The sequence below is a fragment of the Haliaeetus leucocephalus genome, unplaced genomic scaffold (assembly GCF_000737465.1).
Source record: "Haliaeetus leucocephalus isolate CR32 unplaced genomic scaffold, Haliaeetus_leucocephalus-4.0 Scaffold1, whole genome shotgun sequence".
Lineage (NCBI taxonomy): Eukaryota > Metazoa > Chordata > Aves > Accipitriformes > Accipitridae > Haliaeetus > Haliaeetus leucocephalus.
The window spans coordinates 748,653-775,535 of NW_010972437.1; the positions used below are offsets into that span (position 1 = coordinate 748,653).

General features: G+C 37.6%; 1 protein-coding gene across 2 annotated transcripts in view; it reads left to right on the forward strand.

Moving 5' to 3' along the window:
* MYO1B (myosin IB) overlaps positions 1-26,883 on the forward strand; it is a 96,066-nt gene that overhangs the window by 32,931 nt on the left and 36,252 nt on the right. For both annotated transcript variants that reach the window (XM_010563964.1, XM_010563973.1), the window contains exons 3-12: positions 919-1,013; positions 4,134-4,238; positions 7,190-7,236; positions 9,861-9,924; positions 19,137-19,235; positions 19,607-19,710; positions 20,589-20,736; positions 21,401-21,519; positions 22,300-22,386; positions 22,710-22,775. In XM_010563964.1, the coding sequence (XP_010562266.1) occupies positions 919-1,013; positions 4,134-4,238; positions 7,190-7,236; positions 9,861-9,924; positions 19,137-19,235; positions 19,607-19,710; positions 20,589-20,736; positions 21,401-21,519; positions 22,300-22,386; positions 22,710-22,775 (934 nt within the window). The remainder of the gene's footprint in view (positions 1-918; positions 1,014-4,133; positions 4,239-7,189; positions 7,237-9,860; positions 9,925-19,136; positions 19,236-19,606; positions 19,711-20,588; positions 20,737-21,400; positions 21,520-22,299; positions 22,387-22,709; positions 22,776-26,883) is intronic.

Sequence of the window (26,883 nt, forward strand, 5' to 3'; positions counted from 1 at the left end):
CTTAAGTTTTTCCAAGGGGTTCTAATGCTCAGTTTCCAGAGCCCTTTATTCCATGAACTGAAAAATGCAGTTGAAACAAAATCAACACTATTTTCTCTGTCTCAAAATTATTACTAAAGAAAACTAAATATAAGTAACACATCTGCATTTCTCCAACATATGTTGCAGCATGGCAACAAAACACCTCTGGATTCAAATTTCCTCCCAGTAGTTTTGGGGTCATGATGTTCTGAGCTCCATGGAAAGACATTTTTGGTACAGGGAAGCTGTTGATTCTTACTATATTCTTTAATTTCACTACATGACATCACCCTTACTGAGTTAAGAGCATACTTATTGGGAAACGCTTTGCATATTAATGCAAAAGTCCAGCAATACCTGAATGCTTAAAATGCTCAGTGTTAGTTGCTGGCTGGGGTTAAACCACGACAAAGGTTCTGAGATTTCTTCACACTTTTCAGAGTAGAAACAACAGCTTATGGTGGTGTTAGTGCTTGGGATTCTGCTGTTTCCTTTTTCTTAAATGTCTTCAGACAGAACACGTCCTGTTGATGCATTGACATTTTGTTCAATGAAGAGTATGACATTTTGTTCAATGAAGAATGCTACCTAAATTTCCCTGAAATTTTGTGAATTTTTTTGGAGCTCGCTGTCTTTAGAAAAACTTAGAGATTATGCTTGCTTGTTCCTGGAGAAAGTCTAAATAAGCCACTGAGAAAAAGTATCCATTTTGCTTCTGTGGGTCTTTATATCTGAAAAGTGAATGCTTCACGAGTGATAGAACATTAGGACTTGGGAGTATTTGTTTGGTTTTGGTTACTGGTTTGGTTTTTTTTTGGTTTTTCCTGCCTGAATGTGAAGGCCGGGTTGTAGTTATTGTTTTATCTAATTCTCAGTTGACTCTTTCTTATTTTGCAGCTTTGCTCTGTCAGATGAAGCATACAGATCTTTAAGGGACCAGGACAAAGACCAGTGTATCCTTATTACAGGAGAGAGTGGAGCTGGAAAAACAGGTAATACACAGTTTTGATCTTATACAAAAACATTCAGAGTTATTCAGAGTCTTGCAAATTGATGCTAGAGTCTGTAAGAGTTGAGAGATATTGGTATCTTTTTGTGTCTGGCGATTGCAGAAAATGAATGCTGTCATACTTGTTGCTGTAGGTGTGTACTTACATAAACTAATGTGTTATCACATTGACACCATGATGCAGTCATATCGCATGTTAATACAGTATGCTCAGCAGTATGCAAAGTGATACTAAAATAATGCTGGTTTGTGATAGAGTATTGCAAGGGCCAGAAAACTTCTAGTCTCTCCCTGTGGGAAACATGGAAAAAACTGAATGCTCTTGGCCTTCTAGAGTGGAAGACAATCTTTTGATACTTTTGCCTGTCTTTTAATAAATGTATACATTTAAACTGGATTATGCCATTGATCCAAAGAAAATAAACAGTAGCTGATTACTTTGGAAATTTCATCAGTCTTTTGCATGCTGTGCTCAGCTGCAATTCTAAGATTGGCTTGTGTACCAGAACACTGTGTTTCTCAGGCAAAGCTGAAATTGCCCTGAAAATGACTGCTAATTTTTAAACTGGAATGGTAGAAATCAAGTGAGGATTGCGTAACTGCAGAACATTTTAGGTAGACCTTAAAGAAAGAAGCCAGTTATTTTCTGAAATAACAATTCAAAGCTGAGGTGACTTGCATAAGAGACAGTGGGTAGGAATGTATACATCTGTTTCCATGTAGTTTAAGAGATTTTTTCCTTTGTATCTGAGAAAATGTGGAGCTTTGTATTCTTACACTGAGCAAGACTTAAAGTGGGTAACAAGAAGTTGCTTTCCAAGCCTTTTGTGAAAATGTAAAGCGTAGGCTTCATCTTTGTTTTTCTTTGTCTGACTAGTGGCATCCAATTGAGAGGTCTTGAAATCTTGTAATATAATCCTTTTTTTCAGTTCAATAACATGAAAATGCTTGTGTGTTCTGTAAAAGTGTATATTAAAATAATCAAGTTCTTATGATTGTTAGGGATTCTGTCTAGGAGTTCAGACTTTAGAAGGGAGTTCTGTACTGGTATTGTTTAATGTCTTGATTTCCTCAGGAACTGTGAATTATCAAGCACCTCCTACAACTGAGGTCCACCTTTTATTCATTTATTTATTCAGTTGGAAGCTGTAGCAGTGGTTGAGTTTCTGAACATCTATTTGTAGAGAATTTTCTGGTAGATGCAGACTTGTACAGAGATTTTGACTGTTCTGTAATTTTCATAGCCATATGGGACCTAATATGAATTATTCCTTCTTTATAAAGGTAAGTGTGGAATAATATAGGGTTTGAAATTCAAGTCAATAATCGACTTGGAATCTGTGCTATTCTCTCTCTAACATTTGATGGAACTACTGTTGCTGAAATGGGGCTATTATCTGAGAAGTCAGGTTTCTGTTGCGGAAAAAAAGGGGACAGGGAGGAAGTTCCTGGATTTGAGGAATAAAACTTGTTAGTACAGATCCTATATAACTCTGTTGTAGATTTTTTTGGTAGCCAAAATATTTGGCACGTTTGGGCTTGGAATAATTGAAACTGAACTGTCATCAGTTGGGTTTTTTATTTACTTCAAATTTTGTTCTTCTTTCACTGCATGTTTATATTACTAATCGATAGTAACTTTGTGCAAGAAAACATGGTGCATTACCAGAATGAGTGCTGTATTTAAATGTTTTTAGATGTTAAGGTGATGATTCCCTTCCTGGTGTCTTTATTGGACCAAACAAAGTTCCTAATAAAAGAAAGGGCCTTTATTTTCTTTCAGTGATGTTCAAAGCCTATCTTGAAGTTATTGTGTGTTGTCTTAATGCATATTATTTTATAATACCTTATTTGCTGCTTCAGTGCTTTCTTCTCCAAGTGAGCGAGTAGCTCTACTTAAAGATGTTGACTGTTTTAGGAAGTATTTCAAATCAAATAATTTGGTAATTTCAAGCTCAGAAGGGAATGGATTCTTAAAAAAAAAAAGAGCTGAGTTCGAGGTGCGATTAAAGGAGATGGGGGGGCTTGTGGACACGCCTATAGTTCTTGCTCCTTGCTTGCTTCCTGTGTTGCAATTTTCCTCAGTTTTCTCTACAATATGGGATACTAATTTAATACAAGCAAACAAATTTGATTAAATAGGAAAGCATTAAAATCCAAGGGTTAACTTTATTGTTTGTTAGTTCTTTCCTGAAAGGAAACCCTTAAATTTGTAACAGAACTCTGAAGAACACCTAATGGGTTTTTTATGACCACTGTGTTGAGTTGATAGGGATTCCAGCTGTTAGTAATTACATTGTGTATCAGCTGATACTGCCTCAAATTTCACTATCTTGCGTCATACTAAACATCACAGACTCTGTTTATAAACAGAATCCTTTCTCAGCTGCTCTTTGTCCTGGCCAGCAAAAACGTAAGGGTTGGGTGGATTATTTATTTGTTTCTGTCTGTGTATGGGTGATTGACACCCATATGAACCCAGCTTTGAGAGTCCAAAAATTGTTCAGACTTTATTAAAAGTTTGTACCTTCAAATTCGTTTCATTGTTTAAATGAATGCTTCACTTTATTCGTTATACTTTGAAACAGACTGCGTAATGTTATGTGATGTTGAATTGCAGTTAGTCATTTATTTGTAGTGCACTTTAGAGTTCTAATTACATGTGTATAGTGTTGTATGTTTACACTTGTGGTATTGTGTATCTGCTGATATAAACTGATTGAATTTTGCATCTTGAAACTGCTTGGGCCTATTTTTTCAGGCTAGATTAAAACATTTCCAACGTGTCAGCTAGGAGTAATGTTCTTTCCTTACTGAACACTAAATGAAGGCTAAATGAAAAAGTAGCGGGTAATGTATTATATCTTTAGCATGGGAGGGCTCTAGGTCAATAGGGCTGCTGATGTAATGGCATCGGTCTCATAGCGGGATATGTTCTTCCCTCACTTCCAGATGGTACAACAACGTAGAAGAAAACTGAAATGAAATGTGCTTACAGTTCCTGTCTGGCATGGTGAAAATGTGATGGAGATGAAGTCTGCAAATCATTTTATGGCCTATTTGCCGATACTTACCACTGTTTTATTTTGCTTTCCCCTCACAGAGGCGAGCAAACTTGTCATGTCATATGTAGCTGCAGTGTGCGGAAAAGGGGCAGAAGTTAATCAAGTAAAAGAACAACTTTTGCAGTCAAATCCAGTTCTTGAAGGTAAGAATGTCATAAAGTGTGTACCAGCATATTACTTCTGTGTGTATCAGCATTCCTGCTGAGCTGGTTTGGAAAACTGTATCTGTTGTTGTTTCATTGTTATTTGGTGTCCAAAACCATAGGAGATGCTTTTTGTGAAGACAGCTACAAGATTTTATTCAGTTATGGAGAGGTTTTCTTGAGAAGAAAACTGTCTCCCTCGTGAAGGGAGAGCTTAGGAAGTTAGGTCCTGTTTCCCAGACTCCTCCTGCCGCTGTCTGAGGGCGTACCCTTTTGTAACCCTGCCTTGATGATGCTTGACTGTATCAAAAGACTTAACTTCGGTTCAGTCCGTCTGATTCATTTCCTTCCAAATTACATTATTATAGTCTCTAGTAAACAAACAAGCTCTGTAAAGGATTATTTTTCTTTTAGGAAAAAAAAGGGTGAAGAAATGCATCTTAGAAAAAACTAAGCCAATCCATATGCATGCCTATTGTTCCCTGAGACTTATTGTTCCCTGGGTCTGGTGACTCGTTTGGCCCGTCTTCCTGACAACTGCCTTTCCTGCTCTTCCATGAAAGACTTTTTTTTTTTAATTAGTCATTTTAATTTAAAGATGTTGGCTGCCAGAAACAGGATCTTCATTTTTCCTGGAGATAGGATATATGATCCTCAAAGCTTGCAGTTTTGTCCCATTGTCAAATAATTGCCTTCAGAAGTGCTTTGGTTAGCGTTGACTTATTTAGGTCTATTGTCTTGATTCCTGGCTCAGTCTTTCCCACAGTTCTCTAAGCTATTGTGGTGCTGAGACAAATTCTCATGACTGCTGTACGATAATTTTGCATTATGGCCAGATGATATGCAGTGTTTGTAAGACTGTTGAGTGTCAACATTTTATTTATTGCCTAGGTAGCTATACATATATGTGATGATTTGGAGTCTATAGGGAGCAAGCACTCTATAAGTGAGAAGCTGGGGCGGGGGGCGGCGGATAAAAAAAGGGGAGGGGAATGCAAAAGTGGGCTGAGAACAGTGGTGAACCGGGTGGGTAAAATGTGATTATTGACTGTACATAAAACTAAAACTGTAAGCAAGACTTGTAGAGAAATGATGAAATGTTAAAATTTAAGAATAATAAAAATGCTGGATAAGCCTTTCTTTGATGATCAGATATGTTCCACTTAAAGCTGAATAGGGGGATTGCAATCTTCCATTGTTTTGGATTCCTAGAGAAGAGCTGTGTTGCATTTATCACTGTTCTGGAAGGCAGATTTCGGATGTAGACAGAAATAGTATGAGAAATCTGGAGGTTTTTCTTGCCAAAGCTAGATTGTTCCCCAGGGATTGCCGAATGCATTGGATTTCTTGTTGGTTTGTGAATCTTTGTTTTAATGCAAGAGAACTAGACTAAGCTTACAGAAGAGTGCCTTATCATTTTAAGGTATTATTTGTTCTACTTGGTGTGCTGGTAACTGCCTGTTTAGCTTTTTGGAAGACAGGGCAGTGGATTATTCCATAAGGCCACTGAGCAAGCCTGGCTGTTTATATACATTTTAGACAGAAATTAAGCATTTGTGGTTAGATTTATTTTTCTTTGGGTATGTAGTTGTTTCAGTCAAGCTGCAGTGCAAGAAAATGACAGAAATGTTACATATGCATAATTTATCTTACGAGATATTTTTTTTTAACTACAGTTGCTACTGTAAATTAACTTTTAGAAACAATGAACTTAAGGGAAAACTGAGGAATGTGTCTCATGCTTTATAATGAAACACTTGTGCTTGATTCTGTGCAGTTATAAATGACTCTACTGTTCAGCATGTGTTTTAAGAAAATGCAGCTCAGAGATTCAGTTGTTGAAAAGATGATTTATTGCAGGGCATAAAGATTTTAAAAACAATTCTTTCACTTATCCTTGGCCTTCAGGGGCAACAAACTTTTCCTTTTGGCTTCACTTCTTTGATCAAGAATAAGTCTACTCATGCACGTTTGTTGAAGCCTAAAAGCATGTATTTATTTCTGTCCAAAAAACATTGACTTGACTTGATCTTTGAAAATATATCTATGCTATATAAATAAATACTGGGATAAATAAAGTCTCCTATTGGCGTAGGAGTGCTATACTTAATAATGTAAGGGACACTCTTGTTTGACTTGACGTGCTTTGACGATGTGTGATGTTTAGAGTTTGAATTGTCATCCAGTCTGAGTTCTTATTCTGCCTATGTTCTAAGCTGGTGGCTGCCCATCTGAATGTAGCCCTGAGAAGGCCTTTCTTGGAGAGTTTTCATTGTCAGAAAACTTGAGCTCAAGAAATTAAAACCAAACTATTCAAAAAGCTAGTTTAGGTCAAGCTGAAGAGAGTGTGTTAAACTTTTGTTGTAAATCAGACTTATTTCAGCTGATTAATATTCAGCTTAAGCTACGATAAATGTGTTGGAATAGCGTAAATAAATCAGTTTCAAAGCATTGATTAAACTGTCCCATGCAAACAATTTTTAAGTGTCATTCTGTAATTTCCTCCACTCTGGCCTCCATCTTTTACCATCTTCAGTTCTGGGAACCAAGATTCATTTCTTTCTCTGAATTGAAGAGAAAGAAGTATTTCCTACATTTAGAATTATTTGGGTACTAAAATTTTTAATTTGATTCCAACCCCAAGGATATATGCTCAATCCAGGTGTAGTTTTGTCTTGGAACCATTTCCCCTTGTATGTTTTTCTTTGACGTTTTTTAAACAAAGGAAGTGTTGAGATGAAACTTCTTTGGACTTCCATAGGTGTTTTCTCATTTGTGATCATGTCTGTCACACTCCGTCTATCCGCAGTGACTGATACCCATACAACGAACAGGGTATTGTTTCTCAGAAGTCTGTGCTTCCCTTAAATATATATAGTCATAGGTATTTTAGCATTTACATATTTTTTCTGATAGATTTGGTTGTCATATTTATTTTTCTCTTTCTCCAGCTTTTGGAAATGCCAAAACTGTGAGGAATGACAACTCCTCTAGATTTGTAAGTATTTTCTTCAAGGCTGAATTTGAATTCCTTTTAGGGGAGCGTGTTACATTGTTACCTATTTCTGTTTTACCTTGCATCAGCCATCAAGGCATCTGTACAGAGGGAATGAGTAATTTGGAGAGAGAACTTTCCTGTAGTTGTCTGAGGACTGTGGTGTTTGGAGAAGGCAAACACCTTCAGCAGCAATCAATATTTCATTTTGTACATTTGAGCATGTTCTCCTTCCACAGTGTGTTAGTTGTGCATTATTAGCAGTCACCCCTCTTTTTAAAAGATGTTTCACCTCCTTGTCAGAAATCTTGTTGGTTTCTGATGTGAGCATAAAGTTCTATTGAGAACCGAAGTAGAGGCTAAAAGAAAAAAAAAAATTAGGATGTGACAGTCTGTGACCGGATGAAAAATAATTACAGTGCAGCCGAATTATTTGGTTTTCTGGCACTGGTGGCTTTAGTGTCAGTGACCATGTGCCTAGCCACTGGTCTGCTTAGCAAGTCAATCTTTCTGCGTGATCTCATTTTTCATCCATACGTATACATTTTTTTGTTAAAATTGCTGCTTTAGGTTCTCATTTTCTTTCTATGATGTTTCAAACTATGTTTACAACTTCAGTTTTAATATAAGCATTTGTAATGTTACTTTTTTGCTTATATCCTTTATAATCAACTGGTTGAATTCAGGCTTTTTTAGCATGAAACTGAACGTGAAATTATAGGAATTGAGAATTGGCCAAAAAAAAAAAAAAAGTTGAAGCTAGAGTTGGGAGATTCTGAAGTGTGAATACTCTAATATTAGAGCTTCTCCTGCTAAAATCAGAAGAGTGAGTGCAACTTTGTAATTTGCTCACTTTTGTGTAGAAGAGTCATATTGTGAGATGTGTGAAGTAGACAACAGAAGACAAATTAGTACACTGGGAAAATGGTGTGTTGCGAGTAAAAGGAAATGGATAAAAGTCTGGGATATTGTGACACTGGAGAGTGGCTTTTTTTCCAGATAGGAGACTTCTCTCCCCTTCCCTTCTGATTCTTGAGAGTTGATGATCTCGTTCTGCCTGGCTATGAATGTTCCTTCTGTGGCTGTCATTGCCCCTGCTTGTGAACAGAGCAAAGAGTCTTCATCACAAGGTCAGGGCCAAAATTTGAGGCACTGTAGAAAATTCTTTTGGATAGAAAGGGTAGAAAAAATGCAACTATCACAGATGACCTACTACAGAAAGGAGGAGGAGACAGTGAAGAGGAGAAGAGGTGCCATTTGCAAACAGAAGTCTTTCCAGGACAAAGTGCATCCAACTACTATTTTGCCTTTCAAGTCCTTGCTTATAAACACAAAGCTAAAAATACTTCTGGAAACATCCAGCTGGCCCAGTCCTTGGGAAATTAAAATTTAATTATCTGATTTAATTCTTTATCTCAGAAATTTGAATCAGCTCAGAATTAACTTCAAACAAGAAAGTACAAGTACTGTCCTGTCTAGTCTGCCTCAGCTGCCAGCAAGGAGAAGAATAGAGTTTAGAGTCAAGCCAATCTTGACAAAATACCCAGTAAATTAGAAAATATCTTTGAGGGAGTCAATGTAAAGTGCTTGGGGTTTATGTTCTGTAATTAAAATCAAAAGAGAAAGAAAGAAAGAAAACTCTTCTTAAGTGCAGTGAATAAGGAAGTATAAACACAAGACTTCTCTTTTCAATAGGTTGTTTTAGTCCTCTGTTAAGTAAGCACCAGAGGGTGGTGAGATGATTTCTGTGCATGGCTTGTGGAATTTGGTTGAATTACTATCAGCAGTTTTTATCTTTCTAAACTTCCTTGCCAATGTGAGCTGTGCTGCTTTTGCCTTTTCTACACAGTATGGGTCTGTCCATTTTGTCGCTGTTAAACATAGCTGTTACTCCATTAAACACTTGTCATATAAATTAAAATGATGCAAAGACCAGAGCGATCTTCTGTGATGTGAAAAAGTCAAACAGAAGTCAAGGAAACACACTGCACCAGTACAGCGAAAAATGAAATCACTTTTGCAGTGACAGTCTGTTAATTGTTGCCTGTGGTCTCCTGAGTTACAAGGGAAAGAGTTCAGTGGGAAAAATCCATCACTTTTACAAGGCAGGCACGTGCTTAGGGACAGACGCCCCACGATTACTAATCGTTGCCAGCCAGTCCTTCAAGCCAAACTGAGCGGCCATCCTTCAGCTGCCTTGATTCATGCTCCAAGAAGATTTTACACTGAGAAAATAAGTCTGAGTGGAAGATAATTTCTTCCTGCCTTCTTCCGTTAATAAGTATGGTAATAGCTACATGGCCACAAGTATTGTTTGGTATTCTTGGCGTTCTGGTGAAAGTTTGTATAACGTACATTTTCTTCATATAACCTTAGAAACTGAGCAAATTACTGGGTTGCATTACAGATCCGATTAAAGCTATTCTCATGAAAATCTCTGGCTGTGATAATACAGTTGTCTTAGAAACTTTAAATAATTTTCTGTTTTTCAAAGTTTGATGGAGTGTACAGGAAGTTGCCAGATTGCTCTTTTAGCCTGTAAAAATGACCAACCAATTTCTTAAAAAAAGTCTTGAGCAGTTTTTCTTAAGCAGAAGTTATAGGCTTAAAATATGCTACTTTCACAGGGAAAATACATGGATATTGAGTTTGATTTCAAGGGTGACCCACTTGGAGGAGTTATAAGCAACTGTGAGTATTACTTTTGGTATCAGCATATTAACAGCTTAAAATGTTTTGTTCAAAAAGGATGGTTAAATTATTGAAAAGATCAGCTGTGCTTGTCTAATCGAATCTCTTCCCATTATGTGATAAATGCTGCTTTTTAATTTTATTGTTGTTTTGGTGCTGAATAGCGTACCTTAGAGTAAGTGAAAACAGACTTGAAGTAATCATGAATAATGAATGTACTGTATTGTTCCAAAGGTACTGAGTAGTGTGTGTGGGTTTGTATATTGTCTCTGAAACTGGTAGCAGATGGATAAGGGTATCTGAGGCTCTTTTTATACTTGAATCCCTGGAATCTGTTGTGTTACTTTATTTAATGGGTCATGTATTTATGGTAGACAATGTCTGAGATACGCTGTTTTGTAATTCATAAGAGTGATACAAAGTATGCTGGAGATCACCATGAGGTGAGTATGTTTATTTGGAATCAAAGCGTTCTGTACTAATTTTAACACATCTCATAGTGTAGGAAGAAGCTTATCATGAACTGTTGAGTTCAGGGAGGCAAAGGTGGCCTCAGAGGTTGACTTGATGTGAGGATACTGCTATGAAATCTATAGCAATTCAAAAATTTTAAACAGCTCTCTCTTGGGAAGAAAGAGGCCGGGAAGTCAATGCTAGCCGAGGATGCTTTGACTTGCTTTCCTTTCAAGAGCTTAAATGCAGCTTTTAAAAGAAATTGCTCTTCTGTGCTATATAAAGCTGTGTTTGTTTGTTTTTCTTATTTTTAAAAAGGGATGGAGAGTGCAGTGAGTGACTATACTAGGTGTCACTGACCTAGCCTTGACCTCTCTTCCCACTCAGTCAAATTCATCGCTGTTTCTAAAGACTGACTTTTGACTCCATTGGCATTTTACTGGTGGTGAAATAATGAGAATCATCCAGGGTGAACTGTACTCTCCATCTATAATATAAACATTTTAAAACATTGTGAAGAATTTTATACATGAATACAGGTTTTGGTTTTTTTCATAGGGCAAACATTTTTTCTGGACCAGGTCACCTTTTGGAACTGTGCCTGAAAGAGCATGATTTTTGTGACAGTAGATCTTGAAACTCAAAGCAGTCACTGTTTAAGTGTTTACGGCTATCTGTTAACTTTGACAATTGGCAGTCAACGAAATTAGAGGCCAAACATACTCAGTGTAATCATCAATAATTAAATGTGAACAAAAAGGTTCTAGCAGGCTAGCTGTGTCGTTTGTTTCTTTTTATTTTACATTCAAGATAGATACATAAAAATGAACCCTCCTTTGTAGAGTGGACGTTCAACAGTTTGTCTTTGAAAGTACTGTGCTGAGTCACCTAATTAAAATACTGTCATATCTAAAGGCGATCCAAATAGTTACTCTCTAGTTTATCTGCCTTATAAATCTTTGCATGTTGTAATTATAACATTACATGTAATTATGATGATGTGATGACATATGCAATCAAGGGCAGCATATTTTTAGATCTTCCTAAAGATGCCTATTTTAGGCATTCTCCCTGTCTTCTCGCATTTAATAAATATCTAATAGCAAGAAGGTGATTTTAAGTTTAAAAATAAAGACCTTATGCGTAAGCCCTGTTGTGGAAAAGATGTTACTTGTTTAACTATGAAACGCCCTGTACTTGACAGGGTATGTCACAGGTAAACATATTGAGTTCCTGTAGCTGCGTGTTAATATATCTCATCTTTGATTTAATGTTTGCAAAATTTGATAGTCCATCCATCTCTCTTTAAAAGAGAGTTTGAATTCTGTATACTTTTAAAGCAAGTTTGTTGTCCTGCCTCAGATCTTTTCTATACATCTGCAGCACTGCATTGCAATGGAAATATTTCTGTTGTGAGGTATCACCATTCTGGAGATATCGGGGGCTTAAATTCTTTTACACCACTTAAAATTTACACTGGTTTTAGTAAAATTTAGGATTTGTCATTTAATTCATCAAGTAGGAAGTCAAGTAGTGCTGAAGTTTCCTACCCTTAAAAGGGAAAGTATGATTAGTTTGTTCATAAATATTCTTTGCTTTCTGACCATCTGTTGGTTTGGTGTTAATATGATGTGAGGATGATATCATAATATTTTGATTAAACTTTAATAGTTGTATCTGACAAGCTTGTTTTCCAAACATCGATGAAGTTAGCGGGCTTTTTGGACCACAGCCTATGTCACCAAGCTGGATTTTGTACTGTGAGTGGCTAGGAGCAGACACAGTGAACATCTAGTTTACTTTGGTGGCAAGAAGGGTAATGAAGATAAGCTACTAATTTTATCAGACTGGTAAAGATAAGCAGAGACCCATTAAGCTAAAATGTCATCTTTGAAATGGTCTGGTTTGTCCTACTCTGAAATGCTATGAAGCTCTGTGAAAGGCTAGTCAATCTGCCCATGACCCTTCAGGCAGCGACTCATGCTATTGTGACCTTCCCTTGGGCCATTCTCCTGATGCCCTTCAATGACCTCTTACTTCTTAATGATAGGGGTTAACCTACAAGTGAACCTTTCATGGGGTGGAGCTAGAGGGTAAAATTATCATGACAATGCATACTGCATGTCTGTCCTGTCCAGTTTGCAGCGAATGGAAATGTCCATTGGCTTTAGCAGGAACTGATAGGTCTGAAATGTTTAACATGCCTTAAATGGAAGGGTAGATCTTTTGAGTAAAATTAGAATGGGAATAATAAAATGGAAGGGATTGCAGTGGTAGGGGTTTGTAACACCTATTAAGTCAGAACTGATATGTTCCCAAACTGAGGATGATTTTATGTTTGAACATAAAATATGTATAGACTCATTACATGTACATTACATGGCTGCTCAGAGCTTCCAACTGCACTGATTTCTAAGGCATTTGACCTATTGCTATATCATGGCGTACAGTCATAAAAAGAAACTGAGAGTGGAAAATTTGAGATGAATGTGATTTATGCAAACTTTAAGTATATTACTTCAGTCAGGAATTTTATCCTCTTAGACTACAAAAGAAAAATGATTTCAGGTAGCATGTGTTGTACTTGTTTGATCCTACGTTGGCAGCAGCTGAGGCATGGGGGTGAGCAGGAGGATGAAGAAGGCCGAGTAAGCTGAGGTATGTAGTAAGCCTGAGTCGTTCAAGTCCTCCCTTTTTGTTGGTTTTCTGTGAAGGTCCCAGCTTGTTTTCCTAATGGATGGGAGATGCTGGAATCTCTGTAAGTTGAGGTGCACAGTCCTGGTGCTAGCTAACAGCCAGCCCATCCATTCACGGGCTGACCTGTTTTGTTTGCGTGGGGTTAGGAAGCCCAAGTTACTCTTGTGGGCATTCCTGAACACTAAACCTTTGCTGTATTGTCACCTGTGACTGTAGACATCCCGCCACTCTTTTGTAACAAATACCAGTCCCCACTTGAAGGTGTGCTGCCGCTTTAAAATGCGTTTACAAACAGATAAATTGCATTTACATTTTCTCACTGAATTGAGTATGAAGTGTATCTGCTTTTTCTGTCCTCTTGCAGGGTGTTTATGGTTGCTGCCGTTGCAGTGAACGGTCTTGTCAGTGCTTACGTGCTCAGAGTTTTTTTTCCAGAGCACTTGTGAAAAAAGGCATTTGGAGTGTTGGGTAATTAACTTGCTTTCACCTGGGTGTAATATTGTGGAAATAAGTTATGGAAGCCATCGATACTAGTCTTAGTTTTCCATTTATTATAACTACTGTGTTAGTGGGGATAAGAGCAAGAGAAAGGAGAATAGTAGTTTCTTTTTCACCTGTAATTACAGAATAATATGTATTTTATGTAAAATTGGGTATGTTTGTTTTTGAAGTAATAGGTGCTAATTGCTGTAGTTTGTACAGCTCTAAAATACGACACTCTGCAGATGCTGCGTCTGTTGTGTACTCAAGGCAATGTTTGTATGCACACTTGGTTCATTAGTTTTGTGACTGGTTTTGTGTATGCTAAATTTTATGGTTGAAATGGTTTTGCATAGTACAGTCCAAAATGTTTCAGTTGCAGTTGTTTAGACCTTTTGAAAAGTAGCGTTCTTACAATATCTTTCCCAGAATATTTGTAAGTCTTAAATTTTCACATTTTGCCTGGAATTTCCTGCTGAAAGATACCTAGCTTTAGCATTAGGTGAGCTTTCCTAATCTGCCTAAGCCCTTCAGTGATTTAATGATTAACTAGAAGACAATAGTGTTGCAGGTGAAGTACAGGATATGTAATGCCTGCTTTCGAAAAGCCATTTTTAACCAGCCCAGTGTACTTAAATTCCAAATAACAAGTGATTAAGAAAGGGCCCTGTTTTGCCGTCTTTTCCAACAACAACATGAAAGAAACCTATGGTGTTTATCCAAAGCAACAACTTTAAGTTAGCAAAATGATAGTGATAACTTTACAACTTGTTCTTCTTTACAACTTGTTTGTTCATTTTAAAAGACAAAAGTAATTACCCACTTGCTGAGAAATCAACAACTCAAGCTGTTGATTTTAGTTACGTGATTGCTGTTGGTAAGCTCCTTATCTTAGGGAAACATTACAGAAATTTTACAATTAGACATTATGGAAAGAGATAATTATTGATTTTTTTTTAATGTTTTTTTTTTTTAATTTTTTTTTTAATCTCAACTTGTTCCAACATCTCCCTTGGTGTTCCTGTTAACACAGTTGCCACCGTTTAGGCAATTGCCTTGCCTAAATTATGAAGCGTTTAAAAAAAAAAAAAGAAGACAACAAAACAAACAATACTAAACATTTTGACTAGCTCATTTTTCAACATCATTTATCACTTGGATAATCAGGATTTAACACTCTTAAAATCGTGCAATCACTGTATTTTCACTGCACATACTGCCAGGATAGTAATTTTTGTTTGATACAATTATGGATCATTTCATTCAAGAGAACATTATTATAAACTTGGTGGGAATAATGGGAAAAAGTTCCTGAGGAACCGCTACTGTATTTTCTTTTTCATCAGTGACTTTTTTTTTGATGGCAGCTGAAGAATCAAGGTAGAAAAACAAAAAACATAATTTAACATAATGCGGCTGTAGAGATAAGCTTCTGTGACTAGGAAATGTTCTGTAACTTTGGTCAAATAGCTAAAAAGGTCCTTGGTCATGGCCAGCTGAAGAGACTATATGCTAAAATAAACTTTTCCTGGATTATTCAGAATGTACCAAGGTAGTGTCTTTTTTTTTTTTTTTTTTTTTTTTTAGTGTTTACTTATTCCTTTCCTGAATGTTGATTCAATTTCTAGTATATTTAGAGAAATACAAATATCCTAAATTTTTCTGCATCGGTCAAGTTCTTGGGTCAAGTAACCAAAAAGAAGTCATGTAAATTTGTACATTCAAGTTTGCAGAAGTATTCAGCATCAATTTTTTTTTTCTTTTTCCTCCTTTTGAGTTCAGTCGAATGGTTTAGCAGGATGCTTGCAGAGATCTCTTGCATTTAAACCAGTGTTATCTAGGAATAACAAATAATCTTCAGAACCTGAGGAACGTAGCTGGATTTTGAGTCATCTGAATTCATGGGTATTCAGACAATATGATTTAAGAAGTGTTTCCGGGGGACCTTTCTGAAGCTATTTAATTTTTACAGTTGCTTTGATACATGCAACATTAAATGTTCAAGCAGAAGCATTGTTAGATAATGCAGAAAAAATACCTAATCCATAAATACACCATGTGTAGTTCTGTATGTTCTCTCTAGATAATTCTGTATAGTCCCTATACATAATTTATATAGACTATGTAACAAAATGTAATATGTATAGAGTTTTGGGGTTTTTGCTTGTGTGGGTTTTCATATAGATAAGCACCATCTGCCCACACATGTCACTGTAAACAGAATTACCAAGTGGATGCATGCAGAAATCTAATGCACATCTTTGCATCTTCTCTTTTGACTGTTTCATCCACAGAATTTGTAATCAGGTGAGAGTTAATACAGAAGTTACTGGTTGTGCAGTAGTTGCTTTATGGAAAATGTATTTGGTTGATTTATTAAAATGCTAATTAGGGCAAACAAAGGGATGAAGTTTTCTTAAGAATAGGGCAGATGGTCTGGATCTTTTTCTACCAGCCTGCTTTCAGTCTGCATGTGAACAGAAAGAAAAGGACAAAAACCAGAGAATGAATACAGCTTTAAAAAGAGTTGGTAGCAGCTGCTTTGTTAAGGTAAATACCTGATTTTCTGTCAGAAACTGCTTTCTGGAGCTTTTTTCCTCAATTACGAAGGCTGGCAGAATATTCCATATTGGGACTTTGGAAAGCTGACTGTTAACTAGTTAACCTTGTTGCTTCTAAAAATATATAAATAAGATAAACTGTGGTGAAAAGTCCAAAACGGTTATCCTTCTAACATAACTAATTTGACATATGTTCAAGAAACTGTTTGTTAAATCTGCTGAAGGCATGCATGTAATTAGAAGAAGGCTTACATGTACTATTTTGCCAGGATATGTAGCTGAGGTTTTATGACCGTATTTGAGTAAATTTGTATGTAGAATATTTTTAAACCCAAATAAGCCAAACCGCATTGCTTCAATATCCTTTGAAAATACAGCTGTTTCCTGAAGTGTGTTTAGCCACTGCAGGAGCTGAAGTTGTTTATTTCTTTGAGATTAAATTTGGCTGTGATCCGTTCCAGCACTTCACCGGAGAACCTTCACAGCCAGCGTGACTCTGAACTGCCTGGCGCTCACCTTGCCTTTCTCGGCCCAAGTATTAACACTCGGATGGTGGACCAGCCTCTCCCTTTCAGTTACGAATTAAAAACTAGAGAGGATCAGGTATCCGATAGTTAGGCTAACTAACTAGGATGACTCAGAGTTTGAACCACAGCTCAAGGAGGGGAGCCCCAAGCTTAGGTGAAGTCAGAAGCAGAGAGGTTGCACGCCAGGCTGCTGCTTCTGATCTGTGCCTTTCTGACATAGCGTCAGTCATCAGATGCTAGTCATCTGTGTTTAAGGGGAAAAAAAAAAGCCAATAAAATGGAAAAAGGAAAAGTGGAAATCTGTAACCTGCCCCATCTAATGTAAAGATGAGCTGCTGGCAATAAGTGACAGCCACTTGTCTGGGTGTATCCTGTGTGTGCTTTGTCATCGGGATGTGCAAAACTTCCAGGTGCTGAAACAGGCCCTCCTTTGGAAGGAAAAGGACTGTAGGTTTATTGAGTTATAAAAATACAAATGTCTATTCAGACAAGGCCAAAGTTCTGACGTGGTCACACAGCGCATTAGACGAAGTGAAGAGGTATTCATACAGTCAGGTGCTGCGGTCATTGGGAACTCTCTTCACTGTCACCTGCTGCGCTGGTTACAGTTCTACGCTCAGGCAATTGCATGTTTATAGAATCACATACTTCAGCTGGTCTCTAAAATGCCTGAAACTTGTCCTACGATGAGCCAATCAGAAGATTAATAATACTGCCTGGATGTTGTCATTGTTGTCACTGGCTAATTATTAGAGCAGAAATTAATTTTCGAATCTGTCTTGCTGTAGTTTATTTGGAGGGCCTCCTCAGGCTTGTATAATTTTGTGGGTTGAAGTTTGGTCTTTGGTTCCTATTCCACGGGAAGGGGTGTCAGCTTAGGTAATTACAGGGGGCAACACGGGCGCACGGCGCTGCCTGTAGCTCGTGAGAAGACGAACACACTCTATTGCACTCCTCTGTTCGTGGAGCAGACGCTCCCTCCCGGGCTAAGCCCTGGTGTGCCAGAAAGCCGGCGCAGCGCGGGGGCTGCAGCACGGGGGCCGCAGCCCGGCACAGAGGCGCCCGCTTCCCAGCTGCGGCTCCGTGGCGGGGCTGGAGCGGGCTTGGCAGCACAAAGGTGGCTGCAGCAAACGCCGCCTCTAACTTTCCAGATTGTAAGACTAAACAGGCCCAGTGGCGGCAGAAATGGAAACCTGAGGCAAGGTATAGTAGAATACACGTTGGATATTGTAGTAGCCAGGCAGGGGAACTGTTAAGCAACCCCTCGTGTCCTTAAATGAATTGGTGTTCCCTGTGTTTTACCTTGGTGAAACCTCATCTCAGCTTTGTGGCAGCTCTTCTGAGGAGTGACATCCAAGCTGCAGTAACTTCCCTTTTGGGGCTTTCTTTTTACCTGGGCACAGCTTAGAGGGAACTTGACCCCAGTCAGAGAGCGCTGTGGTGGGTACGTTGTGGTAGGTGCATGGGGGAACTCCTTTGCTGTGCACTTGGAGTGAGGACCTGAATGTCTTTGTCTTCATGTCACTGAATACCTATGTAGCTTAAGAGAAACTGTATACTAGGAACTGTGGGTTTGCTATGTGGAAAAATGGTGTGGAGCCCTCATGCGCCAGTGAGAAAAGAAGGAAAAACGTTGCGGGTTTTTGTACAAAAACAGCGAGTTACACCGATACCTGCCTAGAAGTTGTCTTACCGCATCCTTCTCCCAGTGCACTGGGGACCACAGCCTTTCAGTGCAGTACAGGCTGAACAACCTTTGTATTGTCACCTCCGTGATAAATATGAAGTAGTCTAAAGTGTTTGCAATGTGTTACAAGTCAGTCCACTTCTGCTGTCTGCCTGGATTCCTACTTTTATTGGTAAGGCTTAGAAACGTGTCCGTCACTAACGGCGGTGGGTGAAGCGATCTTCTTGTCAAACTACTCAATCAGTGCAGTGATGCATTTCAAAGTGCTGCTTTTCCATTTCACTTTAAGTGTCTTATGATGGAGCTTCTGTCAGTCCCATTGGGAATTATTTCATGGCCTGATGCATCTGAGGATCACAAAGTGCTACATGATTATTCAGTTTAAATTCTTTCTTTATTTGGCTTCCCCCTTTCATTTACCCATCTTTCATGAGCTTAGCCTGTTAACATTTCAGTTCTTTTCAAACCTTCACCCATACAATCATTCTCACCAGATCTTAATTTTGTGTTGGTACTGTAAATCGGTTGACATCTTTTTGAGCATGTTGCCTCCCTGACCTGAGTTTTCTTTGCAGCTCATAGACTGCAGCATTTAGGAGTGTACTGGGCTTACAGCTTGCTCAAACTTGAGAAATATGTACTAATGTGATACACTGTGATAAGGTTTGTGCCTACCATTTATCACCTTCTAAATTGCTGCTGCTGATAGAAAGCCATGAAGTAGAAAACAGTGGGGGGATTATGTTCATATTAAAGGCTTTTGCTCCAACAATCTTTCCCTGACCTGTGAGATTTTGTTTGTTTTAGATCTGCTAGAGAAGTCTCGTGTTGTTAAGCAGCCAAGAGGTGAAAGAAACTTTCACATTTTCTATCAGATACTGTCTGGTGCATCAGAAGACTTCCTCTGTAAGTGTTGCCCTTGTGCCATTTTCAGATAAGAGTTGTCTTTATATTTAATGTGCTGTTCCACACACATCATCTTTTGTGGGAAATGTGATATTGATTCATTTTTCAAATTATTGGTGATAGTGGCAATAGTAATACCTGAAGTAAATATATGGCTTGGTATTACCGAGATATCTGAGTCAGAATTGGCTTTGCAATGTATTATAAACAAAGAAGAAAGCCTATTCTTATTCAGAAGGCTTGTGATTAAAAGATCCTTGAAGAAAACTTAATCCTACTAATAACAACAGTTCTTGACAATACTGGTTCTGGGATAAAAGAGCTACTAACAAGAATGCTGTTACTAATGATATTTTTATTTGGTTTATTAGGCAAACTCAAACTGGAGCAGGACTTCAGCAGATACAACTATCTGGGCCTTGATTCTGCCAAAGTGAACGGAGTGGATGATGCTGCAAACTTCAGAACAGTTAGGGTAAGAAGTAACAGAGGTTGGCTGTAAACCTGAAAGGGCTCAACTCTAATGCAGAGTTCTTGGGCCCTCGGTCTGGCTGTTAGCTCTGGGCTGGGCTGGGAGGGCCATCTTTTCTGAGTGTTAGCACTCTTCATGCAAGGGTATAGTGTGTTTGCACAGGGAAGCTTATCTACAACTAGAAAATACAAAGAACCAAGTTTCTGGAGTATTCTAGTAGGAATACAAAAAAGATTTTAAAAAAAAAAGAAGAAGAAAAAAGACGGAAGAAAAAAAAAGCCCAGACCCTTTGATCAGATCATGGAAAAGGTTATATTGGGTAGTTGTTTATGATGGCAGTGACTGGGCTTCATGAACCAGGTGATGCTGATCAAGTCAAAAGAAAAACAGGGCTAGGATGGCTCTCAAGATGATTTATCGTGATGTTTTTGCTTGATTGTACTCAGGGACAAGAAGAATACAGGACCCTGTTACCCAATGTATGCAAATTTAGATTCTAAAAGTTACTGGCTTTTAGAGCAACAAAGTGGACTGAGAAGACAGCAGTACCTGTTCATTTGACTGTGAAAAATTGGGTTGGGTTATAAACTAAATTAAGTGGCTAAAAAAATCATACTGCATTTTAGAAACCCATAAACTGAATGAATCCTAGAAGTGGACTGGACTGACATGCCAGGTTGATTACCAGAGCTTCTTTAACCTGTCTTTCATATTAAAAAATCTTATCCAAGCATAGTGATTATATCATGTTCTTTTTGTAGCAAAAGTGTTCACAAAACATTTTGAATTTATGCTAATACAGCTAAATGGTGAAGTTTGCAGGTATGATCTGTTTAAATGTAGATTCTTTTATCTCATAATTTTATCTGTCCCCTTTCCAGAATGCAATGCAGATTGTTGGTTTTATGGATCACGAAACACAGTCTGTTTTTGAAGTGGTGGCAGCCGTTCTGAAATTGGGAAATATTGAATTTAAGCCTGAATCTCGCGTGAATGGCCTAGATGAAAGTAAAATCAAAGATAAAAATGGTAAGATGAGATTAGTGGTGGGATGAAAAACACTAATTTGTCTGAAGTCATTATTAATTTTGTAGTTTCTGTAGACATGCAATATCCTTACAGATTAATTAAATTAGATTGTTTCCAGAACTCACCCGCAGGCAAATGAGTTGAATTCTGTGCAATTTCATTCGCTCTGTTTGAAATTCCAAAAATGATTATTTTCTTTTTTTCCACTTTATTAACACTTTCTTCTGAAATGTTAAATGGTGCTATGCATTTCTGTAACTGCTTATTCTGCAGCGGAGGCTTTTTGTTCTTTTGTAGTAGGGTATCTCTGCCTGTAATGTCAGATGCATTTGGTTATGTTTGATACATTTTGAAAGTTTATTTATTTTCATTAGAAAGTTTTTCATCATGAAAAGTAGTCTGTGATAAATAAAAAGTTTCTTCACAAAAATAACCAGATAGAAAGTGCTTTCAGAACGAGTAACTCTGTTTCCTCATGCTGTGTGCGTGTTTTTAAAAACTTTGTTTGGCAGGGTAGGGAGGACAGAGTGTGGATGGGGGGCACTTCTGTTGAAGAAAACCTGTTTGAGGAAAATACTGAACTACTTAAGCTGATAGTTTTGAGGAGGAAAAAGCAATTATGTGAAAGGAGTCATTATATTTACACTCTCCTTTTTTATGCTAGAACTCAAGGAAATCTGCGAGTTGACGGGTATAGACCAGTCTGTATTGGAAAGAGCTTTCAGCTTCCGGACGGTTGAAGCCAAGCAAGAGAAAGTTTCAACAACACTAAATGTGGCTCAGGTAAAAAGAGGTCCTGATTTTAAAGGAAAGAATCATTTTAAATGGCAATTTATTCTACGCGACTAAACCATAACTGCCCAAATAAAAAGTACAACTAATAGGCTGTACTGAATAAAACATATCACTAGCATAAGTGTGTTTTTTCTTCAGCAGTTTCTAAGTGTTCACATATACTGGATGTTTTGTTTTTATGTGTAAATTACCTCAAAAAGATGAGGCATAGGAAAATGTCGCAGAGAATGAAAAAATGAAACGGTTCTGCACAAAACGCATGTTGAAAGTATTGTGGCAGACTGTTTTTCTTTAGAGCAACTGGTGTGATTTCATGTGAGTTGTACGCCCTAGGCTGCTGAAAAACTTTTGCTGCCAGTGTGAATTTATCTTTCTGTAGTGCTGCAGAGCCAGTGTCTCATCAGCTCAGGCTAGCAGGGATGTTGTTTCCCTAACTGTAGCTGCTCAAGTCCCTTTGCTTAGGATTAGGACGGGGGGGTGAGTCTTTAGAGGATATCCACATGAGCAGGGAGGGAGACAAAGTGCCCTGATTGTAGCTGCTGTTCCAGCCAGCCTGCAGCCGGGAAGGCAGAGGAGCGCACCAGCGAGCTGCCAATGCTGCCAAAGTGTCCGCGCACCCCTGGTCTGCCTCTGATGCCTGCTTAGGCAGAGGCACTGCTGCCTGAGCCGTTCTCACTCTGTTCATAGCACCTTTAAGATACGCCAGTAACATATAAAGTTTGGGATTAGCCCAGCATTTGTAACGTTCTTCTTCTTTCTTCTGTTTAGGCTTATTACGCCCGTGATGCTCTGGCTAAGAATTTATACAGTCGACTGTTCTCTTGGCTTGTTACCAGAATCAATGAGAGCATTAAGGTATTGTTGTTTTGTGCCTGTAAAAAAATCAATAGTAATCTTTTAAATTAAAGTGGACAGTAAAACTGTATTTGCCAATTTCAGGTTTTCCTGGTTGTACACTGTTACACACAGTACAGGTGAATAACTGTATCACAGCTCAACAAATTGCCGTCTGCTCTGTTTTTAAGCTTATGAAAATAGTCAGTGTGTTTTGGGAAACCATACTTAACATTTTAGTTTACAAAATTTAACAGCCTCCGTATGAGATACATTAGTTTTCTTCATTCCCAAGTATAAAATATACAGATGACTGACTCAATGTTTAATTTTTTTTTTTTAAGGCACAAACAAAAGTGAGAAAGAAGGTAATGGGGGTGCTGGACATCTATGGCTTTGAAATTTTTGAGGTAAGACCTTTATAATGGTAAACATTTAACATGAGAGCTGTTATTGAAGCTTAATAGAGTAGTTCATGAATTTGTAATTGGAATACATGTAATTTCAATCAAGTGTGTCATTCCTGACAAAAAAACTACTAGAGAAGTAAGCCAAAGAGAGATGTCTTAGCATGTCTCGCAATTGAAACAAAAATTTATGAAAGCCAACTTCTGTTTTTACGCCATAGGTAAATAAATATTTATGATGCATAAACTAAATATATTTTGTTGTGATGTGCATTCTGAGCATAAGAGAAACTCTAGCAGTGTCATTTCTGCCCTGAGGCATTTTGCGGATTTCTTTGAATAAGCTTTGTGTCCTTTAAAAAACACAACAAAAACTATACTTTTTTTTCCCTGTCAAAATTAAACAAAGAATGATATTCCACTTTGTGTCAATTCACTTAGATAAATATTCTGTACCGATTCCTAGCTAATGATCTGTGGCTCACTGCTGTTTGTTTGTGGTAGTATTTTTAGACCGGTGGTATTATGAAAGAAAAACAATCAATGAGGAGTTTTTAATTGGGTTAGAGAACACCAGGAAGAGGGAGTTTTCATAATCTTATTCTGACAGTTTATTTTAAGAGATTTATAGATCTTGCTTGGAATCTATATAGTGTTTAAACTAGAAACTCAACTGGGGAGAAAAATCAGTAGAAAACATGCAATCCGTACTCACTTCCCTACATCCTTCTTGAGAATCCAGGGACTGTGTTTAAACTGTGTAGAAGATGGGAATAATCCAGAAAAGAGTAATTATACATGGGAGGGTGGTGTAAGTTTTATTTCAGAAGCTTGACATCAAAGTATGTGCAAATCAAAATACCTCTATGAAGAGGAAAAACAAAGCTGATGCTTGCTTCAAGGGTTTACTAAGCTAGGTTGTATTGTTTGCATTAAACATAAGAGCATATTTATGAAAATATGTTGCAAGCGGTCAGGTGGCTGAATGGAGATCTGGGTGCCAGATCTCTTTGGAGCTGGTCCTTGGCATACCTTTAGAAAGCTGGACACTGGAATGGTACTGCTGGCATCTTCAGGCAGGACTCTTGTTTTCACTAGCTCTTTCTTTTATGTTTAATTAAGGATAAACACGTAGGGTGAGGTAGGAGACAGAAGCTTGCACTAACACACCAGCCAACTGAGTAATTGTGTTTGTGGGATGGTGTTCCAGAGACAAGGTTGCTTCTTGCATGTAATTTTCTTTTTTTTTGGTAGGAGTTCCAACATCTTAGAAGGTCCTAATAAGTAGTTGAGTGCAGGAGATGTAGTTTTGCAGAAGAAAAATGAAAAAACAAGGCTATTTCCACTTACCTTTTATAGTGAATTACAGTGTAGCTTTCCCAGTTCATACGAATTCAAACGTTTTAAAATAATATAGGTAGTTATTGTTCACTTCTTTAAATGCTGAGTATTGATTCTACTGGAAAAGGTGGGAAAGGTTTGCCTTGTGACTTGAGGATCAAATTCATCAGTACATTCATACAAGACGTGACTCTTCCTTTCATGATCTAAGACCTGTGGTGAGAGGACTAGCCAAACAGCTTGGTTCAGCATCACAGAAATAATGGAATTATTTCTAAACATTCAGAATGGGAGTCAGGTAGTATGCCAGAAACATACATGGCTTGTACTATACCATATTCTAATTTAAAGATGTTTGAAAAAGAAACTTAATTGGTTTAGGTTTCTAGAGGTAACTAGTACAGTTACTGGTATTGGGACTACATGGCAGTACTGCAATTCAAAGGGTGAATGATAGAAAAAGAATCCATTAGAAGATCCTGAATCAGCTGTATTTCCAGTACCGCCCACTTAGCCATCCCTCTGTTTCCAGTTAGGTTAATTTTGTAATCAGAAACTGCTGACTTATTCTCAATTGAATCAAAAGTGAAGATATTCTTTCAAGGCAAAACAAAATTAATTTTCTATGCAGCTCTAGTTGGAACAAAAGATGATATTATGTCATAATCCTTAAATTGAGTAAAATAATTCTGTAATGAGCACTGTATAGGCAAAGCATAACTTGTCTTGTGGTTGCTTGAATGAATGTCATATAGTAAGGTCGAGGAGGATGCCTACCAAATATTTTTATGTTGAGTTTTGTAACAAATGATCGAATCTCACAAAAGTTATTAAAGATTTTGAGAAAATGCTTACAAAAACCAGTTATTGTTGAGAATTTAAGTAACCGCAGAAAATGCCTTGTTTAAAGTTAATGATATTAAAACAATCAATAAATGAATGGAATGTTAACACTGTACAATACTGTAACTCAAGGAAAATTCAATAATGTCATAAGATTTATAGCATAAAAAGTATAGTGGAATTTGGAGTGTTTTGCCATGTGGTACATTTGTAAACACAATGGCTAAACATTTGAAACATTAGCTGAGCTGTAGCTAATGGCAGTAACTATATCCATTGAATTATAAATTACTTAAAACCTCTGACTAAAAATGTGCAGTTCCCTTCTGAACCTAATTCTTAAGTCAGATTTTGATTTTCATGTCTGTTCTTGAAGGTTAGAACTAACATCATCTCTACAAAGAATGTTTTTTGGCAAAAATGTATTTGAAAGACTTCTTCATCTGTAAATGTGTGCATTTAAAACTTGTAAGCTATTTGATATGCTGAAGGTAATAAGGCCTACTTTAATCATGTTTCTACTGAGGAAGCAGGTAGGTTTATCAGTAGCACATGTTCTTTGACCTAAAGTGTCCTTCCACCTCGGAGACAGAATGTATCAAAAAACGTAGAAGGTGTAGGAGGAGTTTTCTATATACATGCTAAACATTTACACATGAAGCTTAATACCATTGAAATAAGTAGCAGGATATGTGTTTACTGAAGGGTGATTATATTAATTTTTTTCCCCCTTTAGTATTACACTTAACCATCAGGATCACTGAAAGAATAAACTAATGATATTCTAGTTTGCCTGTTTTGTCCTGAGATTCTCGCTTAAAAGTTACTGGAATATATTATAGAATAGTGTGCTTCCACTGCAAAAACACTAGTTTGCTACAGATTTTTGAGGGTTTTGTTTTGTTTCATAATGGGCAGGGCAGACAATATTTCTTGGGCCTTATTCCTTAGATCATTTTACAATTCCTCCTGTAAGAAGAGTAAAGAAATCCAGATTTACCATTCTGAAAGATCCTACACTTCACCTTCTGATGACAATAGCAGTCTTGTTCTCTTATATGCAAATTGAAGCTTATATAAACAAGATTTTTTCATCTATTTTTGAAAGATTACTTTATTTACTGTCCACTGTAATTTCTACAGTTTTCTGTAATTTAAACTGAAGCTAAGTTACAAAGTAACTGGAGGTTTCTTGAAACTTAACAAAGGAAAGATACTGATATTGATAATGCTGGCATATAGTCTTTGGGATTTGGTTTCCGCTGGTATTTTTATCAAGCACAAGCCCCACTTTTCAGACAAACCCAAAAGCTATCCAAGAAAGCAGATTTAAGGACTTGGCTGTCCAAAAATTCAGATTAGGGAATGTAAATCTATCAATAATCCTCAGCCTCTGTGGGTTTGGCAGATATCAACAGCAAGCTTGGCTAAACAATCCACAAAATAGGTGCTATAAAGCTGTGTTTATTTTTTAATCCTGCCATACCCTTTGTGGCAAGCTCTATGCTGGGACTGAATGTTTGAAAGCGAAATGCTGAAATTTTGGGTGTCTCTGTGTGAACTGTCTATGGGCAAGGATTTAGGGACTAGGTTTAGCGTGCAAATGGAGGCTACAGGACCAGGTTGGTTGTGTAACGTTGCTTGAGCAATGGATTGAAGCCTGACAGCAAATGCTCCAAGTATGTTTATCCACATTTTTGAGCGGCTGCATGCATAGTCAGTCTGCAGGCTAGACTGTGATTTGAGATGGGGTAGGGATGATGGTTGGTGGCACGGGGAATTTCAGAACCAGCTTGATTGCAGACTTCTTCAGGTGGGCTTAGGGCTGGTCCCGTTTTATTCCATGTTTGATTCTGTATTTTTGGGCAGAAGCAGTTTCTGTATCTCTGCAAAATGCTGGGGTAGTGTTGTGGAAGGGGTGGGGTTT